General features: G+C 46.0%; 1 protein-coding gene across 7 annotated transcripts in view; it reads left to right on the forward strand.

Moving 5' to 3' along the window:
* The window catches only part of SSBP3 (single stranded DNA binding protein 3), a 370009-nt gene that overhangs the window by 318977 nt on the left and 29863 nt on the right, over window positions 1-21169 (forward strand). For 5 of the 7 annotated variants that reach the window (XM_069642131.1, XM_069642128.1, XM_069642132.1 and 2 more), the window contains 5 exons: window positions 8222-8310; window positions 8466-8514; window positions 9366-9401; window positions 9789-9843; window positions 15882-15952. In XM_069642131.1, the coding sequence (XP_069498232.1) occupies window positions 8222-8310; window positions 8466-8514; window positions 9366-9401; window positions 9789-9843; window positions 15882-15952 (300 nt within the window). The remainder of the gene's footprint in view (window positions 1-8221; window positions 8311-8465; window positions 8515-9365; window positions 9402-9788; window positions 9844-15881; window positions 15953-21169) is intronic. The other 2 variants (XM_069642134.1, XM_069642129.1) reach the window with 1 other exon arrangement.

Here is a 21169-nt window from a genome sequence, read left to right on the forward strand (position 1 = left end):
TGTTTGGGCAGCGAGCAGCTAATTTCTGATGAGTGAGGAGGTAGATCTATCCGCTTTAAAACACTGTGGACTCCATTGAAGATCTTTATTCCCTTTAGAAAAATCGTTGTTCGGGACCATTTAAAACCTAAATTGGTTAACCTTGTTACCCAGAGGCCCCGGTTGACCTTGAATTCTCCAAGTGTGACCCCTCCTGGTAGAGTGACATATCAGACACTGATATAACACTATTTCACAAATATACTTGCCTGTAATCCTTCATTGCTTTTTTTCCTGCACAGTAAGATGGATCTATTTTGACTTATTGAATGTGCTATACTCTACCTTGGGCCACCCTGCTTTACTCCTAAATGTTAAGTTTTGGCTGCTGTTCAACATTCAGCACTTGGTGAGTCTGCTGGAGTTGGGGAACTTTGTTGTGTGAATTCCATCTCCCAGTTTACTCGCCACACTGAATCGGTTGGTTGCCTCGACGACCATCATTCTAGCTTCAGAGCAGCCAGAGGCACGGAAACTTCACTCCTGAACACCCGTGAAGATTTACTCTCCATTCTTGACTCCAACCTTCCTTCTGTCCTTATCCTCCCCGACCTTTTCTCTGCTTATGACTGTCAATCGCAGCATTCTGATCAATCAACTGCGAGAACCTGGGCATCACTGATCAGACCCTGGAGTGGTTGACAACCTTCCTTCTGGACCGACACTCCCAGGGCCAACTTGTGTCCTTTCTCTCCACCACCTCTCTCTCCACGTGGTCTCCAGGGGCTCTGGCCTCTCACCCTGGCTCTTCAATGTCAACTTGGCCCACCTGATCAGTACCTTCTCTAACTTTCTGTGTTATCCGGATGGCGCTCAGCTCTTTCAGCCTTCCCTCAGCCTCCTCTCTCGCTCATTCCTGACAGCCGATCCACGATTCAGGATTGGTGCGCCTCCACCGATCTCTTGCTTAATGACAGTAAGACTGAGATCATTCTCATTGGGTCCCCTGCTCCCGCTTTCCCTCTCTCTGGCCTCCCTCCTTGGGCCCTCTTCCTTCGCCTCCCTGTGAGGCAAAACACCTTCGGGTAATCTTCAACTCTCTCTCCTTCTCCTCACATCTCGGACCTTGACAAGAAGGCCGACTACGAGCTGCACCTCCTAGTTATTCTTCCTTTTCTCACTTCCCCTAGAAGCTCAGTCTGCAGAGCCTGGGTTCTCTCTAGGGTGGACTACTGCAATAGCTTCTTTCTCAATCTGCCTTCCTCTACTCTCCGCCATCTTCAACTAATCCAGAACAGGCCTGCAAGTTATCCTTGGCCTCGAGCCCAGGGACTGTATCCCTCCAGCCCTGAAATCTCTCCACTGCCTCCCGGTAGCTGCAAGTATCACGTTCAAGACCCCCTGCATTCTCCATGTCTTTCTGGGGCCAGGGCCTGCATTACATCCAACTCTCTTCTAAAATTCCTTCCTTCCCGAGCCCTTTGCTCAGCTTCCTCCAACTCCCTATGGGTCAGACGCTTCTCCAGGCACAGAGTGGGGGTGTGGGGTATCTCTCTCTCCTCTACAGGTGCCTCCCTCTGGAATGGTCTCCCTGCCCCTCTCAAACTGGAGCCCAACCACCTGAAGTTCCGGAAGCAGGTCAAGACCCTTATTTTCTCCTGCTTTCTCTCTCCCTCCCCTGCTGACCAACCGGTCTGCTACAGTCAGGTTGCCTGGCTACCCTCAGAGCCTCACTGGGTACCAGGCTGATCCATGATCCGTCTCCACTGCACTGCCTTAGGTCCTACTGCGCACTCAGGGGCTGTAACTTCTACAGTCTCCTGCGGCCTTGCACTTACCCAGAGTCGCGCATCCCCTGCCTGCCTTTCCTTGTATTTCCAAAGTTATTGAAAATGTTGTGACAACAGCGCATATGTTTTTTTCAAAGATGGCCATATCCTTTGCCCTTTCCAGTCATGTTTCTGCTCCAGATATAGAACAGACTGCTTCGGTCTGTGTCTGGGATGACCTGCTGCTACACTCCAGACATTTGTCTCGTCTGGTTATGCTTCATCTGTCTGCTGCTTTTAATAGGCCGGACCAAGGCACAACATTACCATTGGCTAGTGATATTTGACTCTTGGCAAGTAAGAAATGGTGTGCTTTGTGTATGTAGATTGGAGGAGGCGAATGCATTTTTTTAATGGCTGGCTAGCAACTTGCAATTTGAATTATTGCCCTCTGCAGTGGACCAATCTATTCTCATTTCACATCTTTCAGGGGTTGCTGGACCTCGTAGTATTCCTCTGGTCTGGTTCCAGAGTTTTCTAATGGGTGGCTCTCAAGTGTGCCCAATTCTTATTGGCCCCTTTTCTCACGCATAGTGGGTGGGGTTCCTCAGGGTTCCCCACTTACACTTGTATTTTAGGGAATGTATCTTGTGTTTTCGTCAAAGCGATGCACAAAATATTATACAGTACTAAAAGATGAGCGCAGTACAGATTCATGAGGCAGATCACCTAATCGCAACAATGAAGATTAGTGGTCAGATGAGAACATAACGTTTTTAAGGTGAAAGCGTAAAGGATAGCGTAGTAGATCAGATAATGGAGAGTTCAGGTTTTTAGGGACAAGAAGCGCTCCTTGACCCTCACCACCATCTCCAAGCTCGGCTATGGCAACGCTCTCCTCACTGGACTCCCCAAAAGCACCCCTTGCCCCTGCAAGCCATACAAAATGCAGCAGCCAGACTCCTCCTCCACCTACCCACACATTCCCATGTCACCCCAGCTCTCGCTCAGCGCCGCCGGATCCCAGTACTGGAAAGAATTGCCTTCAAAGTAGTTTGCATTGTTTTCAAAGCCATTCAGTGCCAAACCATCTTACCATCACAATAAACACCAGACAAGCAAGGCAGCATCTCCTACACATTCCACTCTAAAAAACTAACATGCACACAAAACAAGCATTTACCTACTGGGATCCCAGGGCATGGAACACCCTACCTGTTCACATCCGCATTGCACTCTCCGTCACCACTTTCAGAAAGAGCTTCAAAACATACCAGTTTGCCCAAACATAACCCCAGCTCTTCCTCTCCCCTGCTACCACTTGCCTATCCTAATCTTTCTATCATATCCTGAAAAAATGTTGTAACTTCTGTTTCACCTCCCACCTTTTCAAACTTTGAATCTTGTAAGGCGTTCCGCGACACTCTGGGTAGAGCCAGCACTGACCAGAAATTGAAATGAATAAAAGCTTGACAAGAACACACCAGGCCTAGGCAAAAAAGAGATTTTCAGATTTGTGTTAAGCAAATAATATTAAGCATAATGAAAGCAGTCTTCTATTTAGAGGTTCGCATAGCTGAAGCACACTGCTCACTGGTGCTCTGTCTGAATGGAACATTAGCCAGACCAGATGCATCTTAGCCATCTCTCCATTGTAGCGGAGGGTTTGCAAGTGCAATGTGCAAAACGAAAGGAAACAATTGAATGACATTCCGTTGAAAGGTTACATAGGTCACATGTCGTATTTAATTAAACGCTTTGAGATAAGGCACGGGCCTTGTGTTAGTAGTAATTTTCCAAGTTAGGGCATCGAACTGTTGGAGGGTTGACAATGGCAGCACAAGGTGGACTCATTTGTAAGGCATAGATCGGAAGTCTGCAACCAGTGACTTTGCAAATGTTCTGGAGGATTACTCCCATGATCCCTTATTTACTATGCTGGATAGGCCTGATGGGAGTTGTAGTTCAAATCCTCTGGAGTGCCAACACATTGCACAGAAGAATTCGATCTAAAATGTCAACCCTTTAATAGGGCAACTTGAGATTGCCTAAAACTCAGCATCTTTACCTGGTGTTGTAAAGGCACGCAAGATGGTGGCTTTTGCTGCATTTTCAACAGGGATTTATTTTGGTGTTTGAGTGTTTTTCTAGACCCTATGCTGTTCAGGGGTTCTGAGAAGCCACTTGAGGGTACAGCCAGTTTCATGCTATGCTCTGTGACCAAACTCTCAAAGGTATGGTGGTTAAGCAATTGCGCTTAGATTCAGGAGGAGGAAGACTGAGTCTGAAGTCAAAATAACAAGAGCAGCATCTGCTAAGGAACAGAGGTCCACAAAGGGAAGTACAAAAATACACTATTTAATGCAAGCAAGCATAAAGTTCATCAACACACAACTGGTAAGTAAAATCACTATTAAATATACATACAGCCACTATTGGCAACAACAAAAGGGGTTACATACAAGAATTCAACGCAGTTAATCATAGAAAGATGCCCTGGAAATATCTAAAATTGGGTGCAAAGAAAGGTAGTAGTTCCACAGGTCTTTAAATGGCTTGAGCACCTTGCCATATGAGAATGTTTAGGAAGTTCAATTCTACCGTTTTCTGACTTTAGTCTCTTACAGGCAGGGAATCTCATTAATCTAGTTTCTGTAAAAGGTCATTCAAGAAAGGGCCCAGTTAGTCCTCCATCTATTCAGGGTGTAGACTACTAATCCCCAGATGAGCAAAGAGAGGACTCCTGACAGTCTCCAGTGCTTTCTTCCCAGTAAGCTAGCTACTTTTAACTTGAGGACTTTACACCCAATGTAAGTAAATAAGTATAGGAAACCCGTAAAGGAATATTGGATATATCGACCCTTTAGCCAAGAGTTCATGGAATCCATCCACATTGAGGACGATGTGTCTCACGATAGGCTGGCTGTAGGAGGTACCAGAGTTGTGGGTTAGAGGCTTACCGTGATTAATTCAGGCTCACAGACCATCTTAGAGGGTAAAAACGGCTCAAAATCGTTCCCAGTAGCAGTGGAGGACCCACAGGAGCATAAGAAGACACGATTTGACATTGGTGTGATGAAGGGATGGGAACGATAAGGCCCTTCCTTTTTGATGCGTGATGGCACGATATTTAGGTTCCACCAGCGCGGAAAGAGTGCCAGACAAGTTTCCAACGACTGGTTAGAAAGATGCCTATGCAAAGCTGCAGTCTTGTTCCAGGCAGGTGCGCGCTAATATGCAGACACAGCAACTGTGACCTTGGAAAAATTATGATTGCAGAGTAGCGCTTCAGATCCATTGGCCCCACTAGTTCAGGGTGGCAGGCCCTGTGGTTTAGGTCTTCCCAGTTGATTTGAAGGCAGCGGTCCAAATCGTGATGGATAGGTGGCCCATTAGTTGGTTGCATTTTTCCTGCAGCTCTCTGGCATCATTTGGCTCTAAATGCTTGGATTGTGTGGTCAATGATCCCGATTGGCTCCATCTTTTTATTCAGAGTAATGTAATGTCCATTTGTATAGCGCCTTTTCCCATTGGTATGGTCTCAAAGCGCTGAAGTTGAACACCCTCAGGGTGTCCAAAGACCAATGTATGGGAAATTCATCAGGAGTTCATAATGCATGTGTGATTTTAGCCAATGCGGAGGTGTGTAGAGGCGCACAAGTCCCTACTAGCTGCATCTACATATAGAGCTGGTATGTGGATGGGTTCTATGAGGCTTTCTGGGGAATATACAAGTGCAGGAGACTCATTATTTGGCCAGCTAGACCCCATTTGTGTCATGGGGGATAGCTGCATTCTAATGGCAGAGGTGTTGTACAATGTGTATTAAAAATGGTGTATGATTGCAGATGTGGGTGGGTGGCCTTGTGATCGGTTATCTTCCATAAGCATGGAGTGTGATTACAGAGGCTATATACTCCATATGCAGCTATATTCCAACTGTAGCTATACTCAAAAATGCAATTAACTTCAATACAGCGTAGCTATACTCAGCTAAATTAAAAAATGGTGGCTTTACTGAAAATGCAGGTAAAATCCATACAGTAGCAAAACTCAAAATGCCCCTAAATTCCAAATAGCAGTTGTACGCAATATGCAGCTAAATTCAAAGCAGTGGCTATACTCAAATATGCAACTAACTTCAATACAGTAGCTATACTCGGGATGCAGCTAAATACAAAAACAGTGGCTACACTAAAATATGAACGAACTTCAATACAGTGGCTATACTAGAAAAATGCAATTAAATTCAATGCCGAGCAATACTCAAACAAGCAACTTAATGTAACATGACAGTCCAGCACAATGAAATTCTACTCGGTGGGTATACTCAAAGTGCAGCTAAACTGAGTGCTGATGCAAACTTCAAAGTAGATCAAGAGTTAAAATCGTGGTGTAACAATAGTTCAGGTAGATCCCAGATGATGTCAAGAGGCACACATAGAGCAGTGGCTATGTAACCAAATGGTTGTCTCTTACCTTGATGTTGCTGCAGACAGCTTTAGAGGCTGAAGCGAGCGATGGGTTGCCCATAGTCGGCTGCCCTTGAGCTTCTGAACGTGGCTGTTCTTTTCGGGTCCATTGACCCATATGTGTGGCCAATCCTGGGAGAGGAGGCTGGCAGAGGACTGGCCAGGGAGGCTGGAGGATGAGCGTGGAGGTGCTTTCCAAAAGGGAAAATAAATATGAGCTCCTCTGGCGAGGTCTCGCCGAGGAGGGGGCCTCCAGTGCAGCTGGAGGCTCATGCAGCATCTTACAGGTGCCGCTTGATGCAGCGAGGGAAAGGGGACTTCCTGAAAGGAAGGGGTTTCCTTTATTTCTTTCCAGGTCGGTGACCCGTGTGTGGCCAATCCTGGCAGTGGAGGATGGGCAGGGAGCCTGGAGGGACTTTGCAAAAAGGAAAATGAATAAAATGATGGGCTTCGCTGGCGAGGTCTCGCTGAGAGGCCCTCCAATGCAGCTGGGGGCTCAGGCAACCTCTTACATGTGTTGCTCAAGGCGTCAAATCCTCCAGCCCACCTGTGGAATGAAGCTGCAACATTCAAACAGGTAGAGACTATCTAATGTGAGATGGCTGTCGGCCATCTCACATTCTGCCCAGCAACATGGTATACCCTGGCTGAAGCATGGATTGGGACCACTAAAACCCAGTTACTCTACGTTTTCACGCACAAAGCACTGACCAGGAGTCCAGCGCTCGACTACAGTGAAAGTACATGCCCTTCTATGAAAACCTCCAACCTGAAAAGGAAGTCAGATGGCCAACAAAGAGGATTTCATGAAGAACAGGAATTGTACCACGCACAACAGGGTACTATTTTCAGTACATGGTACCCAAAAATGCATTGTTTGGTTAATATAATACAGGTGCATGGCTGTGCACTGGAAAAAGGTTCACATCCACCTGTCTTTTAAGTAACTATCACAACAGTAGTGGATATTACTTAAAGAAAAAACACACAAGGTGTACTTGCAGCACGCCAATGAAAGTGGCATGCGGTACATAGTAAAAATAAAGGTGAAAAATAGGAGACATTCCCAGCGTTGGTATCTATAGGATCTGACCTGGGCACCTTAAACAAAATGAGAGAAGCAGGCGAGCGAGGCAAGTCAACCAGGATTCAGGAAAAAAGCTGATATGGTGGGGGCTTGATTGAAGTCCGTGGAGGAAAGTTGCAAAAAAGCAAAACTTAGCTAGCCTGTTCAAAGTAGCTCTCAAGGCATTGCACCAAATGCAGAACACATAGTTGGAGATGCAGGTGTACAGTTGGTTATAGGGCATATATGTGCCTCTGCTTAGCTCCATTTTATATTTTCTGGAGATGATCCGTCATTTGTTCATTGTACGAGATCAGAGCTTTGTGGTAGTTTATTGTATTTATGTGCTTAAAGCGCAAGGGAAGAGTGCTGGTGCAGGTAAGTGGAGAGAACGAATGATATGGTCTGGATTGCTCAGAGCGGACTCTTTCAACAAAGTTCCAGCGCGAGTTTCCATATAAGGCCATATACAATCACCAACATGAAACCAAAGCATACCCTACCAGACCTCACCACCACATGACGGCTCCCAACTGAAAACGCACCAACACTCAGTGACTGATGTCTCTGAACTGAAGCTGCCAACAGCACATCGCAGTTCTTGCTCTTCTCCCGCTCAATCCGATTAGCAAACCCTGCCACCCTCCTTGCCTTGCAGTTCCACCAGAGCGCCAAGAGACCACACAGGTGGCAACAGTGTGCGGTACAAGAACATGTAACATAACAATCAAGGGCGATGTCGTATCTAGCTAAGCATCTGTTGGTTTTTTTGGTGGTTTAATTGTGATTAACTGTACAGTTTCCATTATGTAGCAATTTTGGTGGGTTTTTCCATGGTTTTGCATATAGTTTGTCTTCAGGTTGATCCTGTGAAACTAACCTGTTGATTTTTTTGTTTCCCTCTCTGATCGGGGTTTCCCATCTCACTATGGCAGAGTGATCCTTGGTTATCGTTGCAGAACTATGGCGGCGGCATGAGACCTCCACCGAACTCCTTAGGGCCGGGCATGCCTGGAATCAACATGTAAGGCAAACAACTTTTTCTCTGATTGACTCAGTAGAGATTTGACCATGTGTGGACCTAAGTAACAGAATGGTCATAGGCCATTTTGCTGTCCGCTGTTGCTTTGGTCACTTGCCGTATAGGTCTGATAGCTTTGATTTGATTTCATCTACTAGGGGTCCAGGAGCTGGCAGGCCATGGCCGAACCCAAACAGTGCAAATTCAGTAAGTGCTTTTGGTATAATGCATGCCTTTATATCGCACATTAAATATGTATTTTGAGCCAACCGCTTTACCCAGTAACAATTGTCTTGACCATGCTTATGGAGAGAGGATTTGGAAAATTAAGAAAATGGGACACATTGAGACAAGACAACGTACTTTTTTTTTGCATCAGCCCATGTTGTGCATTTTATGCAATGAAGCAGGAAAGGTTTACCGGTCATTGGTACTCAGTTTATCAACCCTGCAAAGTTAAAGAGCTGAGACTGCCATGCTGGGATTCGAAGTTACGATGGTCGGCCCCATCCGCAAGGGGTACGGCTGAGCTTGTGAACGTCCATCTGGACAATGGAAGGGGCGAGCTAGTTCATGGCGGCCTTTGTTCTGCTCCATTTATCGTATGAGCACTGGGAACCCTTACAGGGTTTGAAGCCCAAAACCTCTAGACGGCAACCTAATGAGTTGCCAAAGCGTATTTATGGCATGCAGCAAAGTTATTCTTCCATGTCGCGTTGGTGAAAAAATGCAATAATTTAGCTTTCTGCGCACAGCAATCGCTGCTTAAGTCCACAAGTGTCATCATTTCATTGTTACGGTTTGACAGTCCTACAAATGTGAGCAAGGGAATAGATATATACAACTCGTTTTTGCGGGTCAAACTCAGTCGAGGTGCCAGTTTGGTCAATTGCTAACCTGGGTGCGGTGTCAAAATGCACACGTCTGCTGCTTTTGAAAGGAACTGTAGGATAATGCTGCCTTAAACTATGTTCCCGTGTGAGATGAATAGGACATCTGGATGGCGAGGAGGTCACATGAATGTTAACTCTGTTAATTCTGTCTTTCTGTGAATTTAGATCTCGTACTCTTCTTCATCGCCAGGTACATACGTGGTAAGTCGTTGAAATGTATGATAAATTGGGATGTTCTTAGTCTTGCCCTATTGCCTCATTTGAGTGAACCAGAGTTCTCTTTTGTTCTTCAAAATGTTATTGAGAAAATGAAACTCGCAATGCAATTAGCAGGAAGCAGTCCAATATGCACCTTTAAGGGGGCAGAGTGTTTAATTTAACTTAGATTATCTTGGCGTGCCTTTTTCCTTTATTAAGGATGGAATTGTTCAGCAAGAACAATGTAGGTCTTACTTGTAAAAAGCGATTGATGCTGGGCTGAAACCCAAGGCTAGCTGGGCATTGTTGCTGATGGCAGCAGGATCTTGCTGACCTATTCCAGCGTATGTGAACACAGCGGTTTCATTGTCTCTCTAATCTTGTCTTTAGGGCCCCCCTGGTGGTGGAGGTCCTCCTGGAACGCCGATCATGCCCAGCCCTGCAGGTAAACGGAAAATGTCTCTTTAGTCAGCATCTTACACTGTGCTTCTGAAATGAGCTCCACAGTTGTTATAGTTGAATAATAGCACTTGTGCACTAGGATATTTCAAGCCCAACACTTATGGTTCAAAAACCAACGTGGCGCATTCAAGCAACCTAACCTATTCTAAGATGTTTGGCTGGTGTTTCCTACTGGATGCGCAGCAAGTCCAATTTATGAGAATTATTTTCGATGGTTCCATCTATTTTGATTTTGTGTATGCGAGCGCCTCAACAGAGTGCATAGTATACTGAGATTGGTGGGGGCAGGGAGGAGGTTCCCCATGTACTGTAAACTAATATGCTGTGGCAATTGTCAGTTTCTTTTATTTGTAAGGTTTTTGATAGTGCAAATTCTTTAAAAAGGATAATATGTGTAATATACTTTAAAATTACTTTTACAGAATCAACACAAATCTAGTAGATACTCTTTAGAGATGCTTTTTACACACTTCCTACACTCCTGGGTGACTTCACTAACAAGGACAGTAATGGCATTTATATATCACTAGTACATTTTGTAGATTCTGAGGTTTGTATAAAGGAAAGTGTGAGTATACTTAAATCTTCCACTGAAGTCAATAGACCAAACCTTTCCCAGCAATACTAGTTTAAAACCAAATTATCACCAGAAAATATCAGTGAATGGACTAGAAGAGTCTGCAGGGAGCCAGGACAGCCAAAGTCAATTGGAGCAGTCTACAGAGCTGAGTCACTTCTTAGATAAAAAGTCTTGCACAAAATTAGAGAATGTTTGTAGAAAATCACTGTAGAGTCATACGCTGTTACACTTGTGGAAAGTAGAGTTGAAATCAACTCCAACAAAAATAGCCACTCAAGTCTCAACTGAGAAGAGCAAAGCTAAAGACACTGATGAAAGTACCCCAAGTCTGAACAGTACCTCTGGTTAGACGAGTGGCCCAGCTGGCTTCTGTCGAGTTACAGCAATGCAGATCCTGGGTTCCTGAGCCTCCGTCATGGGGACAAAAGGCAGGACGGTGGTTGGAGGACTCCTGCGGCAGCAATTTGGAGGATGGCGGCAGCTATGGGCTTTTTTTGGATCAGTGGCACTTTGCGGTTTCAGCGCACGGTAAACGGTACCACTGCGGATCTTGGATTATGGTTGGGCTTCCTTCACTCCCTGAGTCCTGAACTCTGGTGAGGGGACTCAAGCTCTGGTCAATCTGCTTCTGGAGGGTCCTTGGGAGACTCCTGGAGCTTCTGGCCTGATTGCACACGTTTCACAAGACCACATATTCTTGACCCCTGGCACTCGGTTCCTGCAGCAGCAAAGAAGTACAGCCAGTCGGGGGAGGTCGTCCGGTGGAGTTTGCCTCAGGGTTATTTGGTCTCATTAACCCAAGGGAAGTCGTCCCTTCCGTTGCTTCTTTTATCGATCAGAAAAAAGTTTCAGCACAGCAGCAGGGCTTCACCGGCAATTCAAAGGTCCAGGAGGATGCAGCAAGCTTTGTTCGGTTTCTTCAGGTGTTCTTCCCAGTGAGCGACTCTGCCTCTAGTCCCAAAACCTTGGCCTTTTAAGCAGGTTTCTCCCATTCATGCACAGCCTAATCAGGACTGGGTGCATTCAGGCATTACTAAAGACAAAGGGCAGGAGTTTCGGGAACCTCCCTCACTTCCTGCCCTTCCAGACACACTGGAGCCAGTGGCAGGTTTCAGTACTGAAGCCCACCAAAGGCAAAATGAACAAAGGGCTCCAACCTGGCTTGGCGCGCAGAGTAAAACCCAAGAAAGTCCTCACAAACAGAAAATGGCGAAAAGACGACCAGGGCCGTTTTGACAAAAATGGTCACCCATGGGTTTACTACTGCAGCAGAGGATTCAGCCTGCAGGAGAAAAGCACAATGGTAAATTAAACCACTGCCACCAGCCATTTAAAGTTGTGAGGGTAACGTAAAAAATGTTACATGAGTAGGTAGGTTAAGGGGCTGCTAAATTAAAAAGTCCTTAAATCCAGCAAACGAGATGGTGGTCTCTAAGGTTGAAGGGAATTAGCACAGAAATGAGAATTCCCCCTAACACTAGCCCTGCAAATGAAATGGGCAAAAACTGCCTTCAGAAATGTGGTCCAGTGGGCTGCTGGGGTGAAACTGTACTAAGTACAACGAATCATAGCTGCTCCATGAGCCAACAGCAGGCAAGCAGAGAGGTACACGAAAGAGTTCATGATCAGTGCTTAGAATTCACCAGTTAAAGGCATCTTCTGTGCTGCTAACTGTTCAATGCACAGCACGCACTGCACAAGGTCCTGATGAGATGATGCTACTGCATCCCAAGAAAGCTTCCCCTCACGTTCATCTTGTGGGGGTTGCCACATGATCCAAGTCTTGTCAGGTGTTCCCCTTATGTGATCATGAGGAGTGTGGGGGGCTACTACATAAGCTTGTGTCAGCAGTTCTAGGGAAGCCAAGGATCATAGGTGGCACAGAGCGGATACAGTGCATGTGCTAATTCACTGATGTTTCTGGCCATTTCATCTGTACACTTAAGACCTAATACGCATGCTTCTAAAATCCAAAGGGGGGGGGTAATGAATGCAAGCCTTTCCTTCCTTACTCTTCTCGTTGTTAGAATAAGTGCCAGACCAGGTTGGGCAGCAAGATCATTTTACAGAAGTTAAATGAATAAAACATTGCAGGGGGGTGTATGATAAACTGACTTCACCATTACTTAAACATGGTGGATTGGATGCAGTCGTGTCTACTGTGCCAAATCGGCCTCTTTTTTTTTGCCCATCCTTTATTGGCATGGGAGAATTGTAATTTCCCCTTCATATTCCCCTTCTGCTGGGCATCATATCCATCCCTATCTAACTCTCAGGTGTGATGGTACCGACCAGGTCTCTGTACCCATCTTGTGCCATTGAACATCATAGGGCTTAACTGTTAGGTAAGAATTAGTGCAGTCCAACCGGTGTGGGACTCCACAAGACTTCTCTTGGTATTCGATAACCCGCCTTTAATATAGATCTGTACTACTCAAGTTGGTAGTGTGACTGAGCAGCCAGGCTTATTTTAAGAGGGATAATGTGCGCTGTAGAGCTGTACAATGAAATTAGTAAATACATGTTTCCAAGGAAACACTTAGGTATTTAATTATGTATATACACAAATATATTTAAAGTATTCTTTAAAAAACAGTAACTAGCAATAACATTAATTTATGATTCAATTCAAAAAGTGAACAATAAAGCAGGCGAGTAATTCATTCATGTTACACATGTTCCAGCACCCAGAGGTGACGTCATTTGAGGTTAGTATAACACTTATTTTGTATCACATTTGCAGTATTGAGTTAAGGTAGGAAAGGTTAGGGTGAGATTAGAACATACCGATATTCGATAAACACAATTTGATTCTCCCAAAGGGATGTAGTCCGTCTTTTATCCCAGCATTAAAGTGTTCAACAATTTAAAACCTGCAAGGGAACATGCACTGCCAAAGCCAATAGGTTCAGAAGGAAGGGTTTAGGGACAACCAAAGTCAATGGGCAAAGTCAAAGTTCTGATGCTCTTCTTAGAAAATTGTTTTTAAATATTCATGTTCAAAAAGAAATCGCAGCAACTCAGTCACCTTTAGAAAACACAAGCTGCAAGGCCAGTGCAAGTGAGTTGAGGTCAACTCAAAGTAGGATTAAATGGCACTCGCAAAGGTAGTAAGCACCCCAAATGGCGAGAAGTTTATTATGCCCCAAGACTCATAGTAACTTTGAACTGAAGTTGTTCCAGCTGGATGCAATGCCGCAGACCCTTGTTCCTGGTCCTTGGTCATGGTGACAAAAGGGAGGACGTTTGGCGATTCAGCGGCTCTTTGTATTTTTGGTGCCTTTATCTCAGCACCAAAAAAAGGAACGAAAAGCTCTGGTTAAAAGTTCCTTGACCCCACGGTCCTGGACTCTGGTGTGGGGACTCTGCTTCTGTAGGGTCCCCTGGATGCTCACAAGTTTTGGCCAGATTCGCACTGAGGAAGACAACGCACTCACAGATGGTCGAGGTACCCCGGATATTGGGATTCTGCAGCCTTGGAAAGGTTAAGTCAGAGGTTGTACCCAAATAATTTGTCTCGAGGCTAGTTGGCCCCACCAGCCTAAGGGAGGAAGTCGTCCCGTACGGGTCGTCCCAGTCGATTTTGAAAACAGGGTCAGCACAGCTGCAGGGCTTCACCGGGCACTTCGCGGTCCAGGAAGGGTGTTCCTGACGTCTTCTCTCGTCTTCTGCTTCGGATGTTGTCCTCCAGTGGTTGACTCCGTTTTTAGTCCCAAAAACCTTGCTTTTTATGCAAGTTCCCATTCAGTCACAACCCTAGTCTGTCAATCACACAGCAGGGTGAACAATAGAAACTGGTTTCACTCAGGCACACATAGAGGCAAAGGCCAGGGAAGTTTTGGGATCCTCCCTCACTTCCTGCCTTTCCAGACACACTGAAGCCCCCCAAAGGCAAAACACACAAAGGAATCAAACAGAGTAAAAGCCCAGAAGAAACTGACAAATGGCTTAAAAAGAAGACTGGGGCCATTTTCTGATAATGGTCACCATTAAGTGCTGTACTGCAGCTGGGGTATCAGTCTGCAGATACATGTCACCAGGTAGTAAAAAAAAAAATATTGCCACCAGCCATTCAAGTGAGTTAGTTTAACATGTTACTTGAGGAATGGGTTAAAGGAGTTACTATGTAAACCCTTCCCCAAGCACTCCACATATGGTGGTGTGTGCCAGACCCCTAAAGTAAAGTAAGACGGGGGTCATCTTACTATGCTTGGGAACAGCAGTTCACCCAAGGAAATGTAGTTAAACATTAAGAGACGTCAAAGGGACTTTTCAGTGGCACTGCACAAAAGGTGCTGTGTTCACAATGCAAAAGTAGATGCCTATGGAGTTTACCAGACTCCATAAAACAGGAAGGAACACAGAAAATCATAGTCGGGAAACGCACTTGAGTGAGTGAGAAAAAGGCCCCACTCACTCAGCAGTAAACATCAGCATAAGAGCTGGGGGTCTCTAAGTTTAAAGGGAATTGGCACAACAATGAAAATTCTCCCCAACATACACTGCACAGAGACCACCAGAAAAAGTCAAAGGGGAGCAACGCCCATCTGAGACCACTCGTCAGCTGAGCTAGCAGTTGTATTCATTCACCGTTTGTTTTTACCACTGCTTTTATGTGAAGTGCGACAGATCTAGCAGTAAATGTTTGATTTGCAAATCCAACTCTTTAATCACCCAAAGCGCAAAAAAAAACACGCACACATAGGCCGGAACAGTATTAAAGTATCCAAAGCGCAGACTTCTCTCTTGTCTAAGACCAGCAAGTTACTTATAAGCCTTTTCATCCTCCACTTTGTCTTTTCCATAAAACGTTCAACTTTTGCCTCAGACGTGAAAGTACCCTGGCAAATAATCTGAAGATTTGTGGAAAGTGTGGATCTGGGCGAAGCCTTTAGTTTGGGGGCTCTAGTGTGCTTTTCTGCCACAGCAGAATCCTCATTGTCCCTTTCCTATTAGTTTAAGAACTGTAGATTATATTTGTATCTACTATCCTATAGTAATACATATGGGGATGCAAGATGTGACGTGCACATCTGTAATTTGTGTGTATTGTGACTTGTCTATTGAAGACATGCCTCCAATCCTAAGCAGAACATTGCCTTGCTGAAGGAAAGCTAGTTCTTCTTAATGTGCAATCTGATGGCTTTCCTGCCTCTGAAGAGCCATAGTGATTTGTGCATGGAAATGTGAACCATCAGCAAAGGTACTGCCCCCTGAGTCTCCTCAGTCAAACTAAATGCTAATACTATGTTCAGCACCTGCCTTATTTTCACGCTTCAATATTTGCCATTTATGAACTTTGTGAATCTTCATTAGACACAGAGTACCCAGATAATTGTGTAGTTATAATGAATTAAAGGTGATAAACAAGCGGCACACAAGTTTGTTTCAATTAACAAGCAAATTAATCTCTCTGACTTAATGTGTTTTGCCTTTTACAGATTCAACGAATTCAAGTGACAACATCTACACAATGATTAATCCTGTGCCGCCTGGCGGCAGTCGATCCAATGTGAGTCTGCTTTCTAATAGTGAACAGATTGTCTATCATCGTGCATCATAATTTTAGCCCAACTGTTAGTCAGCCTTATTTTGCATTCAGCCTAATAGTGTAAGGTATCCATATTCTTGCACAGCTAACACATTTTATCCCCTCGCACACTGCACCTTCGTAACTTCGAGAAAGGCAAAGGCTCATTCCACACACCCTGCGCTCACATATGACAAACACTACTGCACAACACCTCTGCTATTAAAATGAAGCTAGCTTTAATGATATTTCGAACTGTAGCTTCTGACATTCTCTATCTCCTTACAACCCACCCTTGTCTAGTTGAGTTTACCTCTGCTGTGACCATTCACACAACATTCAGAAATGGGTGACTAGCAGGGTCTTGGCCACCCTCACATAACTTTAATGACTGAAATGCACACACACGCATAATAGCACCTTCCAACCTCTCAAAAATCTGGACCATGGTCCCTCTTATGGAGTTCACCCAACAGCGTGTTGGGACCATAATTATGATGAAAGGTGCTATATGAATGAATTAATAATTTGCTTTGTCTTTTAATTTGGGAGAATTTTTAATTATCACCATGTGTTAGGGAAGGCAGCAGAAATGCATTTATTAAGAATAAACCTTTGTAAAGGATTTGGTGAAAAATTCTGTAACTACATATTCTCTTCTGTGGGGACGCCAATATAGGACCACTAAATGACTCCTTATGGCCAGGACGCCACTTTCCCAGTCCTGAGCATTACTTTATACAAACAATTAGTCCCAGGTCATTCCAGAAATGTGTTAAAAAATATCTTTACTGTAAAGGTGGAGTTCTTTGACAAGGATTTATAGGGACACATTATACTCGAACCTTTTAAAAAGCATCTTTAAGTATTGTTCCTTTTACTCGGATAAATAAATAAACTTGGAAGTATAAGGTTTGCAGAGTCACATGTCTTAACGTTACTTCTTCCAACAGGTCACCCTTAGTGTCATAAAATAAATGAATACCTTGACTTTTTAAGCGGTAGAGGTGTTAACATGAATATTGGAGAGTTCCATTCAATTTCTATCTGAAATGACTTGGTCTAGGAATAAATCATTTGGCGTGTATGCAGACGTGTGTATTTCACTGTAAATTGTTTGCTTCCCTTTCCATCCTTTTGAGCTACTGAAGAGGGACGGTTTCTTTGTTATATTGCACTTTAACTTTCATTTCTCCAGCATGGGTTCTGGCATGGATTCACATGCTCATGACTATTCCCAGTCAGGCTGGGAATCCTCTGTAAAAGGAAACAATTTCACTTGAAAACTATTTATTTCGAAGGGATTGTGTCCTCCGACGTATTCCTTATCTTAGATAGAAATCCTTCAGCTTTGCTGGCCTCGGAAAATTTTTTCGCCAGAGGGCGCTGCGCGTCGATGATCGCCGAGTCGATGACCCTCGACGGCCTCCGTGCCGACGTCGACGTCATCCTGCCTATAAAGGCCGCGCGCAGCGTCCGTTGCTCAGTTCCGTTTTTCCGCGCTTCGTTGTGCCTCGGAACACCGTTGCTCAGTTCTCGTCAAGATAACGTATATAATAACTACTATTTACCTCGATATCGATGGCATCCTCCTCCGACCCGACGACCCCTCGGTCCGGTTTCAAAAAGTGCCGAGACTGCGGGAAGAAAATGTCGTTGACGGACCCTCACAGGGTCTGTTTGTGGTGTCTGGGAATCACGCACCAGAGTTCGGAGTGTGAGGAATGCCTTTCCATGACGGCGAAAGCCTTGAAGGAGCGTAGGGGGAAGCTCGAGAGAGGTAGGTCAACTTTAACTTCCTCGAAAGCTTCTTCGGTAGAGTCGAGACGTTCGTCTCCTCACCATAAAAAACACTCTCGATCTAGATCACGAAGTGGCTCCCACCACTCGTCGACATCGAGACACTCGAAGAAGAGACGTAGGAGATCCCCTTCGTCATCTTCGTCGAGTTCTCCTGAGAGAGTTCATTGCCCCACAAAACGCAGCTCGCAAGCTGAGTGGGAGGAATTCAGGAAAAAGATGCTAAGCGTCTTCGAGAAAGCGGCCTCGTCCCCCTCGAAGACAGCTGAGGGTGATACCCCGGGTAAAAAACCCAAAAAATCTAAACGCCGCGAGTCGCAGTACCCGGCGGAAAAGTCAACCCGAAAGCGCCTCGAGCCATCGGGAGATAAAGCATCATCGACGCCATCGTCGAAAACTCCTTCGAAACAGAGGTCGGCGCCATCGACGCCGTTGTCGAAGGATTCATCGGCGCATCAGTCGATCGAGTCGACGCCGACGTCGACGCCGATATCGACGCCGGTGAAGGAAAGAACCACGGCTACTCCACAGCCAACGGTTAGACAAAAGACCTCCGACTCGACGCCGAGAACGTCGACGTCGTTCTCGAGCAAGACTCCGATCCTTTCGAGTTCTTCGAGGCCTAGTACACATTTCTCGACGCTTTTCACGGCGCCTTCGAGTACTTTCACGTCGGTGTCGACGACATCGACGTTTTCAAGGCCTGTGATGATGGCTCCTTCTGCATTGGAAATGGGGTTTATACCATTCCAAAAACCAATGTATCCCCCTTTAACCTCGATTTTTGAGGAAAGGGAGGATTCAGACCAAGATATTGATTTACAGAGGACCACATCACCAGAGCCAGAGACTTTCGCCTCTGAGGAAGGAAGATTAAAAAATCTTCAGGATGCACTTCAGGAAGCTAGTGGCTTGGACACTTCTCCTGAAGCAGAATTTATCAAACCAGACCCAGGAGAACATGCGGAGACTCCATATAGAGCTCTGATGTCTAGAATCATAGAATTTATGGGTTGGTCTGCACCTTCTCCTGCCTTTCAGCAGGATGACCTCACTGACATACTGGACAAGGGCCCACAGGAGGATCCTGTGGTTCCATTTCACTCTGCTCTACAGAGAAGGATTTTGACAAACTGGGAAACGCCAGAAATTATCCCGGCAGTAAATAAAAAACTGTCAACAAAATACAGGGTGGCTAGTTCTGACCCTGAATATTTGTCAAAACACCCTACTCCTGAGAGCTTGGTTGTACAGGCTGCAACCTCATCAGGCAGCACATCTGCATACCCCACTGCTCCGCAGGATAGGGATGACAAAAAGTATGATGCCATGGCTAAGAAGGTTTTTTCTGCCTGTAGCATGGCGTTAAAGTCTATTAACGCGACCTGTACGCTCGCTAGGTTCAGCCACACCCTTTGGGAGTGCGCTTCATCAGCGGCTGACTGCCTCCAAGAAGGAGAGGAAAGGGACGCATTTTTAAACATCATCAGGGATGGTAAAGATGCGATGTGCGAGACCCTACAAACTGGCCTAGATTCTGCTGACAGTATCAGCAGGGCCATGGCGGCAAGTACCACAATCCGCAGGCATGCGTGGTTGAGGAAGTCTGGTTTTGCCTCTGACGTGCAGACCAGGCTTTTGAATATGCCCTTTGACGGTTCTACCCTCTTTGGAAAGAAGGCGGATGACAGTTTGGAGAAACTGCAAACGTCCAAGGCAGCAGCCAAGTCATTGGGAGCTGCTATCCGTCAGAATACCTTTCGTCCTTCGGGATCATCGTGGAGAGGACGGTCCTTTCGTTACTATTCCTCATATGGAAGGGGCAGGGGACGACCGGCTCAAAGAGGCCAAGGAAGATTTACCCGTGGTGGACGGGGTAGGGGAAAGAAAGCCGCACCCGCAGGAGCAGGAGCCACTTTACCTTCGGCAACTGCATCAGCCGCTTCAAAACCACTCTGAGGTCTCCCCTCACAGAACACCAGTAGGGGGCAGGTTAACTCACCATCTGACGGAATGGCAGGCTATTACGTCAGATGCTTGGGCTCTGGAGACAGTGGCCCAAGGTTACTGCCTGCCCTTCCTACATATCCCTCAGAGTCATCCACCGGGGAACAACCCTTTGAAGCTTCCAGATCCGCTCCTCTTGCAGGAGGTTTTAGACCTGCTAGAGAAAGGTGCCATAGAACTGGTACCTGTAGCGGAAAGGAACAAGGGTTGGTACTCCCCCTACTTCATAATACCGAAGAAGGACGGAGGACTGAGACCCATCTTAGACTTACGGGAATTGAACAAATTCCTCCGAAAGGACAAGTTCAAGATGGTGACTCTCTCTCAGATCCTTCAGGCCCTCCAGCTTCAGGACTGGTTGGTATCTCTAGACCTCCAGGACGCTTATTTCCATGTGCCGATCCATCCCAGGCACAGGAGATACCTGAGGTTCGCAATTGGCAGCTCTCATTATCAATTTCGAGTTCTGCCATTTGGGCTAACCTCCGCCCCGAGGGTCTTTACCAAGCTAATGTCGGTTGTGGCTGCAAGTCTAAGGAGGGAAGGGATTCATGTCTACCCTTACCTAGACGATTGGTTGATCAGAGCTGTATCTTCGGAACAGGCTCAGAGACAACTAGATTATGTTTGCCACTTCCTTCACAAGCTGGGCTTCTCCCTCAATTTAAAGAAGTCACAGATGATACCATCACAGAGACTCCAATTCATTGGAGCAGTCCTGGACACTTCCCTGGGAAAAGCCTTGCCACCAGAGGTGAGGGCTCGAGATATTCTGCAGATGGTCATCAGATTTCAGAATGCCCAATATCTCCCAGCCTACGACTTTCTGAGGTTGCTAGGCCTCATGGCATCCTGCATATTCCTCGTGCCGGAGGCTCGCCTGAGAATGAGATCCCTCCAGTGGGCACTGAGAACTCAGTGGTCACAGTTCTCAGGAAGGATGACAGATCTCCTTCGGATCCCGGTCAAAGTAGCCCGAGACCTTCAGTGGTGGGCCTGTCGGGAGAACATCCTGAAAGGAGAAATGTTTTGGCAACCATGGCCGGAGATAACAGTAGTCACGGATGCCTCACTCACGGGGTGGGGAGCTCACGCCAACGACTTGACCATCAGCGGTCGTTGGTCTCCATCGGAGTCCAGACTACATATCAACCTGTTGGAGCTGAGAGCCATCAGACTAGCGCTGAAGGCTTTTCTGCCGTCTGTACGGGGAAGAAACGTCTTAATAATGACGGACAATACAGTGGCCATGCACTACCTCAACAAAAGAGGAGGCGTAGGCTCACTACCACTGTGCAGAGAGGCGATGCAGCTCTGGTTTTGGGCAATTCAGGAAGGAATCTCTCTATCGGCAATTCACCTAGCCGGAGAGAAGAACTTGACAGCGGACGC

Source organism: Ambystoma mexicanum, chromosome 1q, assembly GCF_040938575.1.
Source record: "Ambystoma mexicanum isolate Mex_15411 chromosome 1q, UKY_AmexF1_1, whole genome shotgun sequence".
Taxonomy (NCBI): domain Eukaryota; kingdom Metazoa; phylum Chordata; class Amphibia; order Caudata; family Ambystomatidae; genus Ambystoma; species Ambystoma mexicanum.